This window comes from Protopterus annectens, chromosome 8.part0, assembly GCF_019279795.1.
Source record: "Protopterus annectens isolate FY-2018-M chromosome 8.part0, PAN1.0, whole genome shotgun sequence".
Taxonomy (NCBI): Eukaryota; Metazoa; Chordata; order Ceratodontiformes; family Protopteridae; genus Protopterus; species Protopterus annectens.
This window is the reverse complement of record NC_056741.1, coordinates 1,975,274,320-1,975,293,686: the sequence shown is the minus strand read 5'-3', so window position 1 is coordinate 1,975,293,686 and position 19,367 is coordinate 1,975,274,320. Positions and strand designations below refer to the sequence as shown.

Genomic DNA, 19,367 nt, shown 5'->3' with positions numbered 1-19,367 from the left:
TTGTAGACATTTCTTAGAAGCAGGTCAGTGTTCCAGGAGAACATGTGGCGGGCGGGGGGACAAACAAAGGATAAACGGGACATGCTACTGTTAACATAAGAAACCCAAGTTTGTTTGCTTCTATAATAAGTTGTTTTAGTTATAGCGTGTTTATAGCGATGGATGGAGTTTAATTTCTGTGTTCTGCTATTAATAACGACTTATGTCTTGCAGAGGAAATTGTGGCTCATGCATCTAATGTTTCATCAATGGTTCTGGGAAAGAGTTCTGGTCGACTTCTAGCCACTGGTGGTGAAGATTGTCGAGTTAATCTGTGGTCTGTTAATAAGTCTAATTGTATTATGGTAAGCTAGACAAAAGTTTCTTTTGGGCTCTGCTAAGAGATTTTTTTTGTTATTGAACTGTGCTGCAGATGCAAAATTTTTTGTTTTTCCCCCACACAATAAGTGTGCATCTGGTTAAAACAATAAAGTTGAGTAAGTTGAACTTACCATAATAGTAAATGTTCAAATGACCACTGCTGCAGTAACCTTAGCTTTATGGGTTATAATATACCAAGCATATCACAGCCGTCCAACTTTCAATGCTTTAGGGCTCCTTCCATGTACCCAAACTGTTAAGCAGCTTGAACTGAGCTGACTAAAAGACAAGTTTGGGTATGAAGCCCTTCAGAGTTTTCCTGCTAGAAGAAATATGGAGGGTGAGGCCTGAAAAGACAATACTAAGAACAACAAAAAATAAATTTCCACACACTGGCATAAAAAGCGCACCAAACAAACAACTGGGGTAGAGGGGAGGGACTGGCAACTGCAGCAGTAGCAGTGATCATTCTAACATTTACCGTTATGTTAAGTTTAACTTGCACAACTGTACTATGTTCATCATATTTCATTGCTTTTGTAGCATTAGCTGTATGGATAGATTGCATTGCCAAACTACATTGGGGAGGTGGAAGGAGAAGAGTCCAGAAGCCCCTGGAGAATGGTCCTAGCAAAGCTTGATCTGGACATAGGAAAGGTATCAATCTTATTGTGCTTTGTAAACGTATGTATAGAGGACCAAGTAGTAGCTTCTAGAATACTTTTTAGAATTCAACCATTTCCAAACAGCCATAAATGAAGCCAAGGCCCTGGTCGACTGGGTCTTGACCCTGTCTGGAATAGTTTTGTTATGGTGAGTATAACAAAAGTAGAAGCCTTAGACAACTGCTTGGAAATGGTCTGTTTTGACACAGATTGTCCCTTCTTCGTACCTTCTCAAGATGTTGATCCGAAGATATCTGAAAGATATAGTTCTGTCAAGATAGTACCTGTTTTGCCTGTGGTCATCTAAGGTAGGGAGTAGCCTGTCTCCCTCCTTTTTGAGTTCAGGAAAGAAAACTGAGAGGTGGGTGGTTTGGCTTAAAGTAAACTTGAATATCACTTTAGTCATAAAAGAAGTATCAGTTCTCAAAGAAAATAAGATGCGTGTGACTCGCTGTAAGAGCTCACAACTTTCATACCCTTCTTGCAGAGGTCAGAGCAATCAGTAACATTGTTTTCTATGTTAAGAACCTTAAGTCAGTTAGAATAGCTGGTTCAATGGAGTAAGTGTTTGCTTCTCTAACACAGAATTAACATCCCAAGGAAGGGTCACTGGTTTTCCTGGGAATGTCTTATGTAAACTCCCTTTCAAGATCGTTTTGACAAGAGACTGCATTGAAAGAGGAGGATCCATGGGCAGACATGCTGAAATGCCCAATAAATGGACCTGGATAGAGGAATAAGAAAGGCCATAGGATAGTAACTCACATAAATATTGTAAAACCACAGAACAACTAACCCTAAATGGGTGCTGCTTATGTTGTTGGCACTAGCTAGAAAACTTTTTCCCATTTGCTATTATGTGACTTTCTAGTAGCAGGCTTTCTTGCCACCATTAGTACCTACTACACTTTCTCAGTAAAAAGGTGTCTAAAAAAATTAAGATCCTATCATCTAGGCAGTCAATTGAAGATGATCAATGTCAGGTTGTATCAAACACTCCTCTTCTTGTGTGAGTAGATACAGTCTGTGAGAAAGCTTGCAGTAATTGTCTCTGGCCATTTCCAAAAGAAGGGAGAACCATGGTTGCCTGTGCCAGAAAGGAATCACTACTGTGATCTTGGGGGATTCCTTCAAAATCTTCAGAAATACCTTGGATATTAGTGGAAAGGGTAGAAAAGCCTTTTCTTTTCCTTGGATAGGAATGTTCCTGTATGCATCTGACTTCCTGGCCTTCTTGCATGGAGTCCAGGAACATAATCTTGACAGTTGATTGATCAGAGAGGTGGCAAAGAGATCTACTTGAGGAACTCCTCACAGAGGGATCAAATGTTGGAAGACCCTCTGATCTAGTTTCCATTTGTGAGGGTCTGCCCCAGTCCTGCTCAGCTTGTCTGCCACAGTTTTTCTCTGATGGAATGTAGGATACCTATAGAGTGAGACTGTGCTCTGAAGCTATATCCCAAGCTAACATGGTTAGTCTCCAAAGGGAGTACAACCTGTTTCCCCCATTTTGTTGATGTACCACATGACTGTGGTATTATCTGTAACCACTTGAGGTCCTGGGGAGTATAGATGGCACAGATAATGAAGTACTTTGATCAGGGCAGGCATCTCCTTGATATTTATGTCCTTGCATCTGTCCTTGGTATCCCACACCCCCTGCACCTTTATCCCTCCTGAAACTGCACCTCAAGCAAAATCTGGTGTGTCTGTGGTGACTGCTTTGGAACAGGGAGCGAGAAGGGGAAACCGAGATTTAAAGATATCTGCTGTCTTCACCAAACAATTTCAGTTCAGACAACCCACAGCACTGTTGATGGTGGGACCAAAGAGATATTGAATACCATTGTATCTTTCTCATGTAGTCTTATCAGGTGTATCATGAGAATGATTGATGGATACCATAAGAAGCAAAATTCTGAGGTATTCCCTTGCAGTAACTGAAGTCTGAGTGAAAAACCTTAGAAATCGATCTAAATATAGATCTGTTTTGTTTGTTTTTTTTCCCTGTGGAAGAAAGGCTCTTTGAACTGAGTTTAGTTGACATCCCAGGACCACAATCCTGTATGAAGGAGCCAAGCAAGACTTTTGAATGTTATTGTGGAATCCCGGCTTATGTAAGAGATCTCTTACCTGAGAGAGAGATTCCTTACACTTTGAAAAAGGCTCTGCAAAGATAAGCAAATCCTCTAAATATGGAAAAATGTGCATACCCTGTAACCTGCAATGAGCTACAACTAGAGCTAGACACTTTTGGACTATCCACTGCACCAAGAGTGTTCACAAAGTGTAAGACAGAGAACTGATAATCTGCTCCAGACACAAACAGCGTTAAGAAAAGTTTGAAATCTGGATGACTAGGGAAGTGATGATGAACATCTTTTGCATCTAGTGTTAGCAGGAATCGTGAAAGATGAAGAAGAGGTAACAGTTTGTGAAATGACATCATTTTGAATTTGGGCACTATCACAAACAGATTTAGGAAAGAAAGATCCAGAACTAGTCTCCAAGTATTTTCTTTCTATGGCACTAGGAACATCCTTGAATAAAAACCCTTCCCCACCTGGAAAGGAGGAACTGGTTCTATCTCTCCTTGGGGATAGCATGTGATGAAGTACGGGTGGAAAGAAAAGTCTGATCTGGAGGATGAGGAATGATTCCCTGGGAAAGGAAGAATTTCCTGTCACTGCCATCTGTAACCTTGATGAATGATTTTCAGAACACATTTGTCTGAAACAGTTTTTTTGCCAAAGAGAAAAATAGAGATTAAGACTTTCTGGAAGAAAAAAAAGGACCAGGGTGGGAATGTGTCATAAGTTCTCTTGAGTAGTCCTTCAGACTTGTTGGAATGTCCTTGAATTTGGGAGGTTTGAGACTTTTTTGGAATATAAAAATATAAGACTGGAACTTTACACAGACTGTCTGCCTTTTTAGGAGCAGCTAACTGACTATCAGGAAAATTACAGGCAGTAACACACATCCTCTGAAGGAGGCAGAACAGGAGGAATGGGTGTAGATTCTGAAAAAGCCTTCTGTACTAACTCTTTGTATTTTCTAAGGGACTGAGAAAACCTCCGTGTTCTCCCACTGAAAACACTGGACTTTCTTGCAGTAGTCTCAGAGAGAGAGAGAGAAACCCCCACAGAAAGCATCAGAAACTGAGCTCTCCTCTGAGCCTGAATCAGAAATCTGAGGGAAAAAAAACATTTATTTGTCCCTGCATCTTCCTGTTAAGATTCAGAATGTTGGATCTCTTCAGGAAAAGAGGAATCCCTGTTGCCTTTGCCAGAAACTACTTTATCCAAAGAAATTTGAGGAGTAGAAGATACATGCTTGGTTTGACAGAAATAAAATGGGGCCAACCATGCTAATAATGGCAACAGAAGCTGCTTCCCCCAAGGCACAGCATTCTGAAATAACAGGGAAACCTGCCCTGTTCCCATCTTCCAAAACTGACAAGAGTTGGCTCTCCTTTGCCCACCAAGGAGATTCCAGCAGTCACAGAGGATGTGGCTAACCCCCAGTCTATAGTGGCTGTAGGTGCTACACTAAAGGGATCTGGGGTAAAAGATGATTGGTATGAGGTACACCAAATAGCCACAGAAGTGTCACCCACCTGTGGCTGAGGCAGATTGCTAGCCTGCTGTGGTGGCAAAGGCTGTTTGCTTAGTTTTTTCTTTTTGTGACTGGAAGAAGGATCGATCGTGGGACCGATGGTCTGTTCCTTGGTCAAGCTGAAAATGGTGCCTCCTTTCCTGTGGAAGACCAGCGGCAGCTGCCAGTAAAACACTACCAGCCCACAAAATGTACTTTTTTGACAAAAAAAAAAAAAAAAACCAGTAAAAATCACTTTAAAAATGCTATGCCAACCCCACAAAAGAAAAACAAACAGTTTCTCTATAGAGCATATGATTTCAGTTACTTAACACTACTTTTAAACTGACAGAAAAAAAAGCTAGTGCTCTGTTTAAAAGTAAGTTACTGTCTCAAGGCAGTCTGTTAAAACAAGACACTTCTAGCTTTTAAAATTACTTTCCTGAAGGGGAAAGTAATAAAACATCAACTACATTAAGAAAATGGAAGTTTTTCCCCCAAAACCAGAATACTCTGCCCAGCAACGGAAAAGACAAGCTGACTATTGATCCTTGAAAGCCTCAGAGGTGCATACTGTTCAGTGGCAGTAAAGCTCTGGATGGCTTCGCACCCAAACTTTTTTACTCAGCTCAGCTTGACAGTTTGGGTACATGGAAGGTGCCCTGCAGCTTTGGAAGCTGGCTTGGCTGGCTGTTATATCCTTCATAGGATATTACCTAGACTACTGCAGCAGAGATTAATTTGATGAACATGTGTTGGTTGTGGAAGAGAATCTGTGATATCCATTGAAGAGTCATAAGCAGATTTCAGAGACTTTATATGGTAAAAGTAAACCGTGGGCATTTTTTTAACATTAAGGGTGAGTTCATAATTTAGTGATAACCAGAGTAATTTGTAATCTGTCATTGAAATTTCATATCAGTGTGCTAGCAAACAGGTGAGGTGACTTCTTTGATAAAGAAATGTCAGCACTGACCTATGAGATGTTCTCCATTTAACCACTGTTGCTAACAATTAGGGCATATCCTGCCAAGGATACCATATATACGACCAATTTCCAAAAGTGTGGGCTCCCTCCTCTCACATCAGCATTCCGTCCTATGCATGAGACTACGTGCTGGTACATTAGGAGCATACATGCATGGAAATCCTCAGAATGATCTTGCCCTTCAGTTCATGAAAGGACTTAATGCTGGTATGGCCTGTGCCAGTTTTCATTTGTCTAGGCAGATAGATATTCACATTATTTACCCTTCCTATTTTAATTTAATAAAAACAAATGTTCGATTGCATGTTATCTATGAGAGGGAACTGTAGCCAGCAGATCCCCTGCTAGGATAATCATATCAACTGCTTATTTTGTTTGAGATGTGAACATAATTTTAGGGAGTGTTCTGTTTATAAATTCTTCATGCCTTAATCTATTAGAAGTCATTTAGCTTCATTTTCATTTACCTTGACTAAAAGATTTAAAGAATTAGCACAAAGAAGGATGATCTATGAGTCTTCACTCAGCCACATAAAAAAAAAAATTAGCCTAATGAGTTTACAGTTTCTGTTGTTTGGACATCTCTGTGGAAGTACACAATGAGCCAGCAGACTGCTCAATAACTTCCCCTGCTTCTTTTTTTTCCCAATAAACATCTTTATTAATTTATCTCACATGACACAGCAATTTTGCATTTATATAAATGAAAAACAAACAAAATGACATCACTTTAGTTGCAAACATTATACATCAGACACCACTGATACGACTGTAGTTGCAAACATTATGCATCACTTGTCTATCCAGTCATTGTTATTATATAGCTCATTCAAATACTGCCTCTTAAAACTAGTTCCTTCACTGCATATATTGTTCCCACAATTCCATTTTTTCAATGTAGTTTGCTCTTTCCCTTTTCTAAAGATCGCAATTCCCGTTGTTTCATCTCTGTTACTATATTCACTACTACTAGTAAAGTTGGTCTAGACTTTGATTTCCATTTTCTAGTAATTGCTTTTTTGGCAGCCACCATAATTAGACTTGGCAAGGCTTTACTATGTATAGACAATTCTGATTCTGTATCATAGCTCAAAAAGATAATCTCCCCAGTCAATCCAATCCACTGACCCAGCAACTCAGACAGAGCGGTCTGCAGGAAATCCCTAAAGTCTGCCAGCTCATTACACTCCCAAAAAATATGTTCCCAGCCATCTCTTTTTTGCCCGTCACATCTCCAACATTTGTTATCCACCTGAGGAAAAATTCTTTGGAGTGTACTTGGGCTATAAAAATTACTATGTATACACTTTCAACAAAGATCCTGAATCTTGTAGACTGTGTTGCATATTTGGGAGATGTACATATATCCCCCCATTATCTCTTTGTGAATTGCTTATCCAGTCTTTCTTCCCAATCTTTTCTAAGCTCCTCTGATTCTTATAATTATCATGTAATATTTTATATGCTTTACTAATTATTCATTTTTTAATGGCAGCTTCTGTTCTAGATTCTATTAAAAACTCTACCAGTGTTGGTCTTTCATTTAGGACACCCCACTTTTTTCTCTTTGCCTGTACTCTGATATCAATCGGGAAGGCAATCTCTAACCTGCAGTCCAAATAAATTCTTGGTCTCTTCCCATTCTATTACCTTTCCCTTTCTAGTTATTTGCTCCCAATACCTTGGTTCTTTTGCCAGTTTTCTCCAATAAATTCCATCCCCCTCTTGCCTATTTATCTGTATCCCTAACCACAGTCATCCCTGTTGGCAGAATCTCTTTTCATTCTCGTGCTGGTTTAGTTCTTAGAATACTCCTGCTATTTTATGAATATAATACTTTGTATGATTTTTGTTGTTCTCCTTAAGAGTCTGCATCCAAAGTCCTAATCTGTCATTTCTTGAGCTTCCTCCATGTATCATCTTCATTTATTTCCACTTTGAATTATTGTTTTCTGCTTGTGCTATGTATAAGAGCCTTAACTGTGGTGCTCTAAAATAACCCCTCAAATTGGTAATCCTAGCCCGCCTTGTTCCATTGGAAGAATCAGCTTATCTCACTTGACTCTTGCTGTCTTCCTTTCCCAGCTAAAATCCTTCAACTCATTTAATCGTTATCCACAGCTTCTCTTTTTGTTGATAAAAATATGCTTGATCTGTGTATAAGACTAAAGGGATTAAAAACATTGTAATTGCTTGTATCTTAGTATCCATATCACAAAGCTTCCAGTTTCTCAGTTTTTCTATTGTCTTCTGTTTAGTCTCTTCCCACATATCCTTAGCTATCACAACAGAGTGTTTTCTGTTATAGTCATAAATAAATAACATTAAGAATTTACCTTATATACCTTTAGTCAGGAATAACACTTCAGGATGTGCAAACAAAAATTTTATTTTTACAGTGTTGGGAGTCTGTCTTTATAGCCCTTGATGAAGCATTCTCTCTTGACATACAAAAAATGTATTTTTATACATTTTCTTATCAAACTGGTCATGCAATTTCATTACGTTACAATGACTGTGTCCTATAGAAAACTTTGCAAATGTTTTCATCAGACCTCACATGAACTCCTTCCTATAGATGATTCACTTGCTTCCAAGGGGTCTTGTTTTTGACCTTGGATGTTTCAAACCTTCCTTAGCAGCAATGCACTCTTAGCCTTTAGGAGTCAGGCTAACAAATTCCTTTTGTAGTAACTGCAACACTTACTATTCTCTCTTATTACATACTAAAATAATGCAGTTTAAGAAACAGCAGTACTGTGGCTTATGAAGCTTTGCTGTATTTTTCCCAGCCCAGCATACAAATTATATTTCCGTTTAACAATCATATTATAGCATCATTAATAAACTGAAATTAATATACATTTTAATAAGCTGGTCTTGTCCCATAACAGTTTACTCCATCTGACACTATCAGTGTCATACCATACATATAATTATATTTTTATTTTTATTAACTTGATAAAATACACCTCCAGCATCATAGTAGTCATCGTCATTTTTTTGTCAAAATAGACCTGTCATTGATTTGTGCATGCAGTGGCATTTCATGTGCAGGTGAGGTTAAACATCTTGTAATCACAGTCTTTAGAATAGAAAATGCTAAAATGATTGATTACAAATATAATAAAAAGTACAATGACAATACCCTGGATTATGCTAGTTTCCAGGTTACCAAAAATACTGCCCAACCATTCAAAAAGTGTTTAATTTTTGGATGTGCTGTCCAACTCTTTGGCCCTTTGTTTCATGAAGTTTGCCAGTTTTTTTGTTCATTATGATGGTCATTAATATATAGCAACGACTCCCTATGAGGGCACACGAGCCTCCTTTTGCAGCAAGCATTATATTAAGTACCATTCAATTTTGTAACACCACAGTTCGCATTATAGTCATTTTTCAATTTGCCATCCTGATGTGATGTGTAGTTTCGTTGGCCACTTCCTGTAGAATTTGGGCAAGCATGGTGATTTCAAGCATTGTCCTTTGCACTCCATACCCAGGATTAAAAATTGAAAATACTTGCTCTGTCCAGTGGATTGCTCACTTATTTCTCAGTTTACCTGCTGGTGGGTGTTTGAAATGTGGAATAGCAGGAGTAATATAGCCTACAAAGCAACATTTAGACCAGTTTGTAGGCAACCAGGTGTAGGCAAGATTACCACAGATGTAGTAATGGGCACTTATCATGCCCATGCCAATTCCCCAGTTATAGCTTTTTAAGTGCAAAGAGTCTAACACACTTTCATGCCTGGTGTCATTACATTTGCTTTTTCCTACTGGTACAGTCCCATTTTTGGCATAAAATGTGTCTCCATGATGTGTGGTTGCAAGTTGAAGAGACACAACCTTTGAAAAATCAGTTACATTACACCAGGTTAAGCTGATGTCATTAAGGTCCTTTTCAGATGACACCTGTGATGCAGGGATGGGAATTATAAGAATCCCTGCCTTAGAATGATGAAGTACATGTGAACTTGTCCAGCAGTTTGTTTTGTTTAGATTTTTGGCATATTGCTGAAGGACCAGCAAGAAACTGTTTTTTTCTCGACCGGTGTATAGAAGGGAACAGCAGCAGAAACAAAGCAAAAGTACCTGTTGTCACTGGATTCATTATGGACTGCTGCTGAAGTTGACCATTTCACTGGGCAGATGATTTATCTGTCACACCTTGATCTCCCTCTGTTGGCTGCAATGATTCATCCGGGGTCCCCACATGACAGGCCTTCTTGCAATGAGATGAATGGATCCATGTTGGCAGTCCAGCACAGTGAACTGCAGTCAAAGTGGTGAGCAGAACCTGAAAAGACCCCTTCCAGCTCAAGCAGTTTTTCCTCTGAAAAATTTTCACATACACCCAATCACGCAGTTGTAGTTCATGACAGGGTTAGTCAGGAGGCTTTGGTAACACTGCTCTTACTATTCGATGATATTGTTGCAAAATTTTGAGGAGTCTCCTACAACAACAAATCATAGCATCATTTGACAAAGTTAAGTCAGCATTTCCCACTGAATGGGTAACTGGAAGGGCCATGGGTCTCCCCATTAATATTTCATACGGACTTAATTTCCAGGTGGCATTCAGTGAGGCCCTCATATTCATTAATGCTAAGGAAAGGGCTTTGGGCCACTTTAAGTGGGTTTCAGCACAAATCTTTGAAATTTTATTTTTAAAGGTCCTGTTTACCCTTTTCTCTAATCCAGATGACTGGGGATGGTTGGGACACTGAAGACTCAACTTATTGTTAAAAGCTTTGCATAACGTTTTAAACAGATTATTATTAAAATGAGTTTCCTGACCACTGTTAACAATGCTGGGTATACCACATTTCGGTATATAATCAGATATTTTTTTAATAACTGTGACTGCATCAGCTTTGCGACATGGGTAAGGTTCCACCCATGCTGAGGACATGCACACTACCACCAAAATAAATTGTAAATTATTAGTCTTGGGCATTTGGATGAAATCCGGGTGTATATTAACAAAAGGTCCTCCGGGTGGAGGTAAACATGCAGATTTGCTGGGGTCTACTTTATGTGCTCGAAGTCCGGGAATATTGACTACGATATTCTCGAGACGAGTACACCGAAAGCGCAAAAGATCGAAAATGTAAACGGAAATCTCCATAGGTGGAGATTTTCGTTTACTTCAATTTAGTGTGATCTCGGAGTTGGTATATTTAAGTAGCGGGGGGTGTGGGGGATGCAGCCCCCCACGTGGGGGGGTGCAGGGGGGGGCTTGCCTCTCTGCTTACACTAGTTAAAATTTTTTTTGTGTGTTTTTTATTTTTTTGGACTTCGATTGTTTAATAGTTTGATGCATATGGTTCAATCCATATGCATTCGAGCTATTAAACGTTCAAGGTCCTAAAGAAGACCCGATTTGCTGTTGGCGTGTGTACTTATGTTATATTCCAAACAAGTACTACAGTTTTGTACATACAGAAGTATCAAACAGGAGACATGAGGGGCATACCAAGTTCGAGTAATTTGATTAAATAAAGCTGTCTTACTTATATGGGCCGGTAGATGATATGCCCATGCTAGGTAAGGCAGCAAAGAACAAGGCCCCACCAGTCGGCCATCCCGATGTTACTGTATGCCATCAGAGGATTTTTTACATCCATCCTTGAGCCACCTACATACATAACATACGAAGATTTTTACAACAATTTACTACTGCTTGTTTAGCAGCTTGGTTTGCCAAACTATTACCTTTGGTAATAATATTCTGTCCCTTTTGATGTGCACAACATTTGATTACAGACAGCTTCTTAGGTAACAAAAAGTGCATCTAACATTGATTTTATGTACCCTGAATTTTTTATTTGATTTCCTGAAGAGGTCAAACCCCCCCCCCCCTCTCCAAAGTTGCCCAAAATCATGTACAACCCCGAAAGCATAACAGCTGTCTGTAAAAATATTGGCCACCTTGTTTTTGGCTAACTTGCAGGCTTTTTGCAAAGCCACTAGCTCAGCTATTTGAGCAGAGTGAACACCCTCTAATCTTTGTTGCAACAATATTGTTTTCTCATTGGAGACTGTTATTTCTGAGATCAACTTTTCTGTTTGATCTCTTCCACAGGAGCAATTCACGAACAGATGCATGTCAGCATTGGGTATAGGAGTGTCCTTTATGTCCTTACTAAGAGAAAGGAAATAGTTGCACACACACAATCATGCTCTTTACCATTCTCAGCAGTAGGCAACAGAGATGCAGGATGTAGAACAGGACAGCGGATCAGAGAAATAGATGGATCAGAAAGAAATGTAAGTTCATATTTAGATGTGCAGTCGAGTGGTTAAGTTTTCATTTTAAGCAAAAGAGATGATACAGAATGAGGGACAGCTACTGTGAGATCATGCCCAAGCACCAGCTATTGTGCCAGATTAACTAGAATGGCAGCAGTGGCAACTGCCCTTAAACAAGGTGTAAAACCTTTTGCAACAGAATCAAGTGCTGTGCTGTAATAAGGCAGCGGACGATAGCTGTCCCCATGTTTTTGTGCAAGTACTCCTTGAGCGAATCCATTTTTTTCATGCCAAAATAAAATAAAAAGTTTATTATAATCTGGTAACCCCAAAGCTGGGGCAGTAGCTAAATCTTGCTTCAAGTTCTGAAATGAGTTTTCCTCCTCACTGTTCCAAAGGAGAGGCGCTGGTGTATCCTGCTTTAAAAGATTTGTCAAATGTTTGGCAATTTTTGCGTAGCTAGGGATCCGTTGTCTACAGTATCCTGTTATACCTAGGAAAGACCTAAGCTGTCTCTGAGTATTCGGACGTGGGGGCTTAGATATTGCATCAATACGAAATGGTAACACTTGCCTGCTACCCTAGGATATTAAATGACCAAGATAACATACCTGAGATGACCACAGTTGTAGTTTTCTCTAGATACTTTGTGTCCCTTTGCTTTAAGAATATTCAGAGGATGCAAGGTATCCTGCTGACATTGCTGAAAGCAGTTTGATGCTTAAGTCATCCACATATTATAGTAACACAGACCCACCCAGAAATGTCACATTCTCCAAATCCTTTTTTAGAATTTGAGAAAATAATGGAGATTCAGTATATCCTTGTGGCAACTGTGTCCATGCATATTGCTGTCCCTGATAAGTGAAAGCAAACGGAAACTGACTGTTAGGGTGAATAGGTATAGAAAAGAATGCTGAACATAAATCTATAACTAGCTGTAGGTGGTATGCAACTCAGCATTGTTGTTGAATTTAGAACAACAGGAAAAGTAGGTAGTACTGCATTATTTACAGCCCTTAAGTCTTGTACAAATCTATAAGTGTTCTTTTTTGGCTTTTTCACTGGAAGTAGTACAAGGGCTCTTAGCTGGCATTATTATTTCTTGCTATATTAGAGACTGAATACAGGTTTGATTCCCTGCTCTGCTTCCTGCTTTAGTGGATGTTATGGAACTTTAGAGAGAGGTTTTGATGCATTTAATTTTATTTTTATTGGTCCTGCTGATTTCAGTATACCTACTTTATTTGCATGCTTAGCTCACAAGTTGGCAGGTACCTGCTGTAGTAACTCTTCATCTGCCTGTATACTTCCAGCAAGCTGTCCCTCAGCTTTTGTTTAACTGCCAATACTCCCCCCTCTGATTCTGTTGGAACATTTAGATACACCCTTCTGGGGTACAGTAAATAGTACAACCCAGCTTACATAACAACAAATCTCTTCCTAGTAGGTTTACTGGTGCAGTAGTACTCAGACCTAAAGAAATGGGGATGGGTTCTAAAACAGGATACATAACAGTATTATTTGTAACTCCAACTGCCTTTACTTTATGTTCTGATACTGGTATTTGACTATTTGAAGTAATTTTTAACACTGACCTAGTGGCTCCAGTGGCTCCCTATGAGGGTCCACCAGCAATGAGGTTTTCTTTGAATTTATTTTCATCTTAACGTAGGGCCCATTTTCCCTATTGGCAGTAGAGGGTTAAAATTCCCTTTTATATTATTTTCTTGACCTAGTCAGTATAGAGCTTTCTGAGTCCTTCCAATCTGAGGAGGTGGTAGAGGATAAACTGCATTATTATAATTTGGTTTCCACTCAGTCCAAATGTCTTGGACTCTTTGCATTTGCCTGTGTGGGCACTCCTCTCTCCAATGTCCTGCTTCTCCACAATTAAAGCAAGATGTGTTAGATGAAGCTGGAGGGGCACTGCCAGCTTGTTGCCATCCAGCTGCACCTTGTTCCCTTCGACCAGCTCTTTTGCTAAATCCTCTAGCAATTCCTCTACCCCTTCCCCTGCTTCTACCTTGACCCCTTGGGTTTTCCAGCTGCCTGATTTGTAACGTTAACAGCTGATCCTCAGTATCCTTCCTTTGTTTTTCCTGATACTCTGTACTGTGATTTGCAGCACTTCATAAAGACTGTAAGTCCTTTCCGTGCCAGTCCATGAGCACTTGCTTTTATTTGATTTTGTACAGGGTCTTGCAGACCCTGCACAAAGGCTGCTGCAATAGCTGGCTTAGCTTGCTCTTCTGGGTCTGGTATTCCTGAATGTCTAGCAAATACTGTTTTAAGGTGACTCAAATAGTCTGCAGGGGCTTCCCCTTTATTTTTTTTACATGCCTGTATTTTAGACCAGTCAGTCCTAACTTGACACACATCCGTAATCTTGTTTAACAATGCTGTTTATCTGTTAATGCATTCCATATGAGTGAAATCTGTTATTTCAGCCTTTTCCAGTAACTGCTTTCTTATGTCATCTGAAGTGACTACCCTCAGCAGTTGATTTAAATCTGTCAAAGTAGGATTGTAACATTCTATTATAGTTTTTAATTTTTTTTTTTAATTTTAATGGATCTTCTCTAATATTTGGAAAATTTTACACATAGTATGCAAATCAGCATGGGTCCATGGCCCCCAAAATTTCCCTGAGAGGTACCAATAGATCCCCCCCAGAGGTTGTAATCTCTTGTTGTACCCCGTCATGTTAGTGTGTATGATGAGATACAGGAGTGTCAAATACTAATGCCCCTGTTGGGGAAGTAGAAGCTATCTGAGAAGGATAGGAAGAAGAACCCCCTTCGACTGCAGTGCTTGTTTAGAAGATGAAGATTGAACAGGGGAACCAGTCTGAGACGTACCAGTATCATGTGAACTGGGTGCCCAATGGACAGCAAACCGAAAGGCAGGGGTCCGAGAAACAACAGAGTCTTGTACAGGAGGTACCCGTACTGGTGCATATGTGGGTGGGGGTGCAGTAGCTACTGGAGGATTATCATTCTCTTCAGAAGTTTCTGCTTTTTGGCCTTCCTCAGTTTGTTCCAAACCTGCTAAGACAGGATAAAGGGATCCCTTTTTACTGGTCTGTACTGCCTTTTTAACCTCTTTTACTTGTTGCAACAATTTCTTATTAGCATACTGCAACACTCTTAATGCTGACTCCTTTTCCCTTTTTTGTGCTTTACTGTACCATTTGTTTTCCACTTACTTTGCTTTTCTTTTTTTTTTTAAATACCTTTCAGTGTCAGCAATTTAGTCTTGTCATAAGTTCCATTTAATAGAAATAACCCAACAGCACAATTCTTGGTAATCTGAAACCAGTCATGCAAATATTTACAACTTTTCTTCCCATAGTTAAAATACATAAATATGCAGGTGTTCCCTTTTTAGGGATTTGATCTTGTGTGCTTATCTTTGCTCCCATGTTCTTATTTTATAAATAAGTAATAATAAAAATGTTAGGATTACCTTACAACTTCTGGATCCTGCCAGTTCCAAAGACAGAAAATAACTGTAGCAATTCACACACCATACAGGGAGGGAAAGGTAGGATGTCTGTCGGCGTGCAGCAACAGAGGAGAGGTTTCGATCAGCCTTTTCTCACAGCACCCCCTTGCTTTCGTACCTGTGCTAGCTCAAAAGTTGCATCTCCAGCATTGCGGTGGGGATAACGGGGTGGATAGGTACTGTGTCCAGAATTGACAACTCTTTTGGACCCACTGAGGGTATTTTTAGACAATTGCACTGTTAAGTCCCAGCGTGCTTTGGGCTCATTAATTTATTTTAACAATGCATACCTCTGTCCTATCATGCGGTAGGCTCATGAATTTGTTTTAACATTATATAGTCTACGTCCCAATCATGTTATGGGCTCATGAACTTGTTGTATAGTCTATGTCCCAATCGTGGTGGGCTCATGAACTTGTTGTAACTTTATTTTTAAACTTTAAACTTTTTCTTTTCTTTCTCTCATACAGTCACACATTGACAGAATAAAAACATCTCTCATACTACTTACCTTTCACTCCTGAGGGTGCTGCCCTCGACACAAGGCACCTCCTTGTGTTAATTTGTTCTTTATTGTATGTCCACATACATTTACTGTACTCATTTGCTGTGTGGTCCTCCCACTGTTACTTGTATACCTTACAAACAACTCAGTCGAACAAAAATACAGTCATGCACTTATACTACAAACACAGTCATGCACTTGTACTGCAAACACAGTCATGCACTTGTACTGCAAACACAGTCATGCACTTGTACTGCAAACACAGTCATGCACTTGTACTGCAAACACAGTCATGCACGTATACTGCAAACACAGTCATGCACGTATACTGCAAACACAGTCATGCACGTATACTGCAAACACAGTCATGCACGTATACTGCAAACACAGTCATGCACGTATACTGCAAACACAGTCATGCACGATACTGCAAACACAGTCATGCACGATACTGCAAACACAGTCATGCACGTATACTGCAAACACAGTCATGCACGATACTGCAAACACAGTCATGCACGATACTGCAAACACAGTCATGCACGATACTGCAAACACAGTCATGCACGATACTGCAAACACAGTCATGCACGATACTGCAAACACAGTCATGCACGATACTGCAAACACAGTCATGCACGTATACTGCAAACACAGTCATGCACGTATACTGCAAACACAGTCATGCACGTATACTGCAAACACAGTCATGCACGTATACTGCAAACACAGTCATGCACGTATACTGCAAACACAGTCATGCACGTATACTGCAAACACAGTCATGCACTTATACTGCAAACACAGTCATGCACTTAAATTTTGCTAAAATTGTCTAAAAAAGAAAGAAAAAAAAAAACAAACCAACCCTTTCCCCTTACAAAACAATTTCCCTGCCAAGGCTAGTATGTTTGCACACCCTGAATAATTGCACATCTGAGTCTCCATACAAAGCAGTGTGGAATTCACAGAAAATCTGTGATGGGCCCTATTCCAGAACTGCTCTGCAACAATACAAGTTCAGATCCGAGTCATGCCACCAAATTGTTGTAGTCATAAATAAATAACATTAAGATTTACTTTATATGCCTTCAGGCAGGAACAACACTTCAAGATGTGCAAACAGAAATTTTATTTTTACAACGCTGGGAGTCGGTATTCATAGCCCTTGATGAAGCATTCTCTCTTTCCATACAAAAAATTTATTTTTATACTTTTTCTTATCAAACTGGTCAGGCAATTTCATTACATTACAGTGACTGTGTCCTATAGAAAACTTTGCAAATGTCCTCATCCCTCGTGATTTTTGCTTCAGACTTCATGTGAACACCTTCCTATACATGATCCACTTGCTTCCAAGGGGTCTTGTTTCTGACCTTAGATGTTTCAAATCTGCCCTAGCAACAATGCAGTCCTAGCCTGGAGGAGTCCGGCTAACAAATTCCTTTTGTAGTAACTGCGACACATACTATTCTCTCTTATTACATATTAAAAGAATGCAGTTTAGGAAACAGCAATACTGTGGCTTATAAAGCTGTATTTTCCCAGCCCTGCATACAAATTATATTTGCTTTTTAACAATCATATTATAGCATCATTAATAAACTGAAATTAATATACATTTTAATAAACAAACGAATAGGAAGACACAGAAACAGCTGATATATCCAGTTCAAAACTTTTACTGCACTGCAACAAAACACAAGCGCTTTCACCAAACAGGCATCATCAGGTGTATTACAAAAGCGCTAACAAGCACACACCCCTATTTATACATAAAATGTCACATGATACAAATTCAAATTTAAAAACACAAAACAAATAAAAAACATATAGATTTAATATAAAAACAGATATAAATGATACATACTAGGACTGTACTTTAATGCTAATGACTACATGAGAATGTGAGGCAGGGTGACATACATGCTAAGACTGAGTATTTAGAATCCTCATGGATAGTGAGATTCAGGGCTGACATAGAACATGGGCTTAATGAATCAGTTCCATTTGTACCTAAATTAAAAAAGAGACCCCCTAAGAAGGTAGTCATTAGCATTAAAGTACACTCCTTGTATGTATCATTTATATATGTTTTTATATTAAATCTATGCATCTTTTATGTGTTTTGTGTTTTTAAACTTGTGTTTTTAAATTTGAATTTGTGTCGTGACATTTGATGTATAAATAGGGATGTGTGCTTGTTAGTGCTTTTGTAATACACCTGATGATGCCTGTTTGGTGAAAGCACTTGTGTTTTGTTGCACTGCAGTAAAACATTTGAACTGGATATATCAGCTGTTTCTGTGTCTTCCTATTCGTTTGTTGCTGGAATTTTTACTTTGGACACATTAAGTGAGCCTTTTGTAGTGGTAGTAGTTTCTGTAATTTTATTAGTTGTGTTGTTTTATACTACCACTAGGTTCACAATTATGGCGGATTAAATCACTGAGATTAACACTGACTCTGTTAATGTTAACCTTGTTGGAAGAAGGATGGCAAATTTTTTATCTGATGTCACTAAGACTGTTAATCCATTAGTTGGTTGTAGGATGCAACCCTTGGGGGACTCGGATAACTTAGCCACTTTGGTGGATATAATTGCCCTTAAGACTGGACTCTGCTATGGAAAAAGATTTATACAAGTTAGAGATGTCGGTATCAAAAATATCATCTGGAAGTTGTGCTTAACTGAGCAGATTATACCTAGAGGCCTTCGGGTCATGAAAATGCCATCTAATGTCAATGGTGATAGTCTGATCTTGAAGGAATGGCAAAAAGTTAACATTCAGGCGAGTTTCAGCTATTTGAAACTGTTAATACAGTCAGCAGAAAGGGAAATCACTGAATTAACCAAAGTAGTTAACGATAAGTATTCTGAACTTGTAAAAACTTTCTGAGTCTGTTTTGGAGCAGTATATGAAAGAGATGTTTGATTCCCTTTCAATATATGAGTCTAAACTACAAAAAGCTAAAATCAGCAAGATCTGTCGAGATCGTAATGATTTTCAACTGGGGAATGTCTTCATATGGCCTTGAGAGAATTTTGAAAAAGAGACTGGGAGATCTTGGTAGCAACGCAGTACCAATGATGGTCCACCAAGGGGCGTGTTGTTCTTTCGTCAGCTCCATGCGATGGTACAAATCAATGACCAGAAGAGTTACGAAGTGTTTCCCCATTAATGGGAGCAGTTGCTTTGGTGTAAAGGAGCTGGGAGCTCGCAGGAAGATTATAACCATGAATGTATAAGTGCATAGTGGTAATAGAGAAATCTACCTCTGGCAGCAGCAATGATATTGATGGTCATTTTTTCAGCTTCAATGAACAATACAACCTCAGTTTTCCACTTCCAGTGAAGGAGCAAACTTTTCAACGGTTGACGGAACATCAACGAGGGCGGAGTCGGGGCGGCAACAAACGAAAGATGGAAGGATCTGTGAGTATGCAGAATACGATAGAAAAGGCGTTTTTAAATGCCAAGAAGGACTAGTG

General features: G+C 39.3%; 1 protein-coding gene across 2 annotated transcripts in view; it reads left to right on the top strand.

Moving 5' to 3' along the window:
- Positions 1 to 219: 219 nt before the first annotated feature.
- Positions 220 to 19,367, top strand: part of KATNB1 (katanin regulatory subunit B1) — a 1,167,103-nt gene continuing 1,147,955 nt past the window's right edge. The window contains exon 1 of one of the 2 annotated variants that reach the window (XM_044081511.1): positions 220 to 344. In XM_044081511.1, coding sequence (XP_043937446.1) covers positions 249 to 344 — 96 coding nt within the window. In that variant the 5' untranslated portion in view covers positions 220 to 248. The remainder of the gene's footprint in view (positions 345 to 19,367) is intronic. The other variant, XM_044081512.1, reaches the window with a different exon arrangement.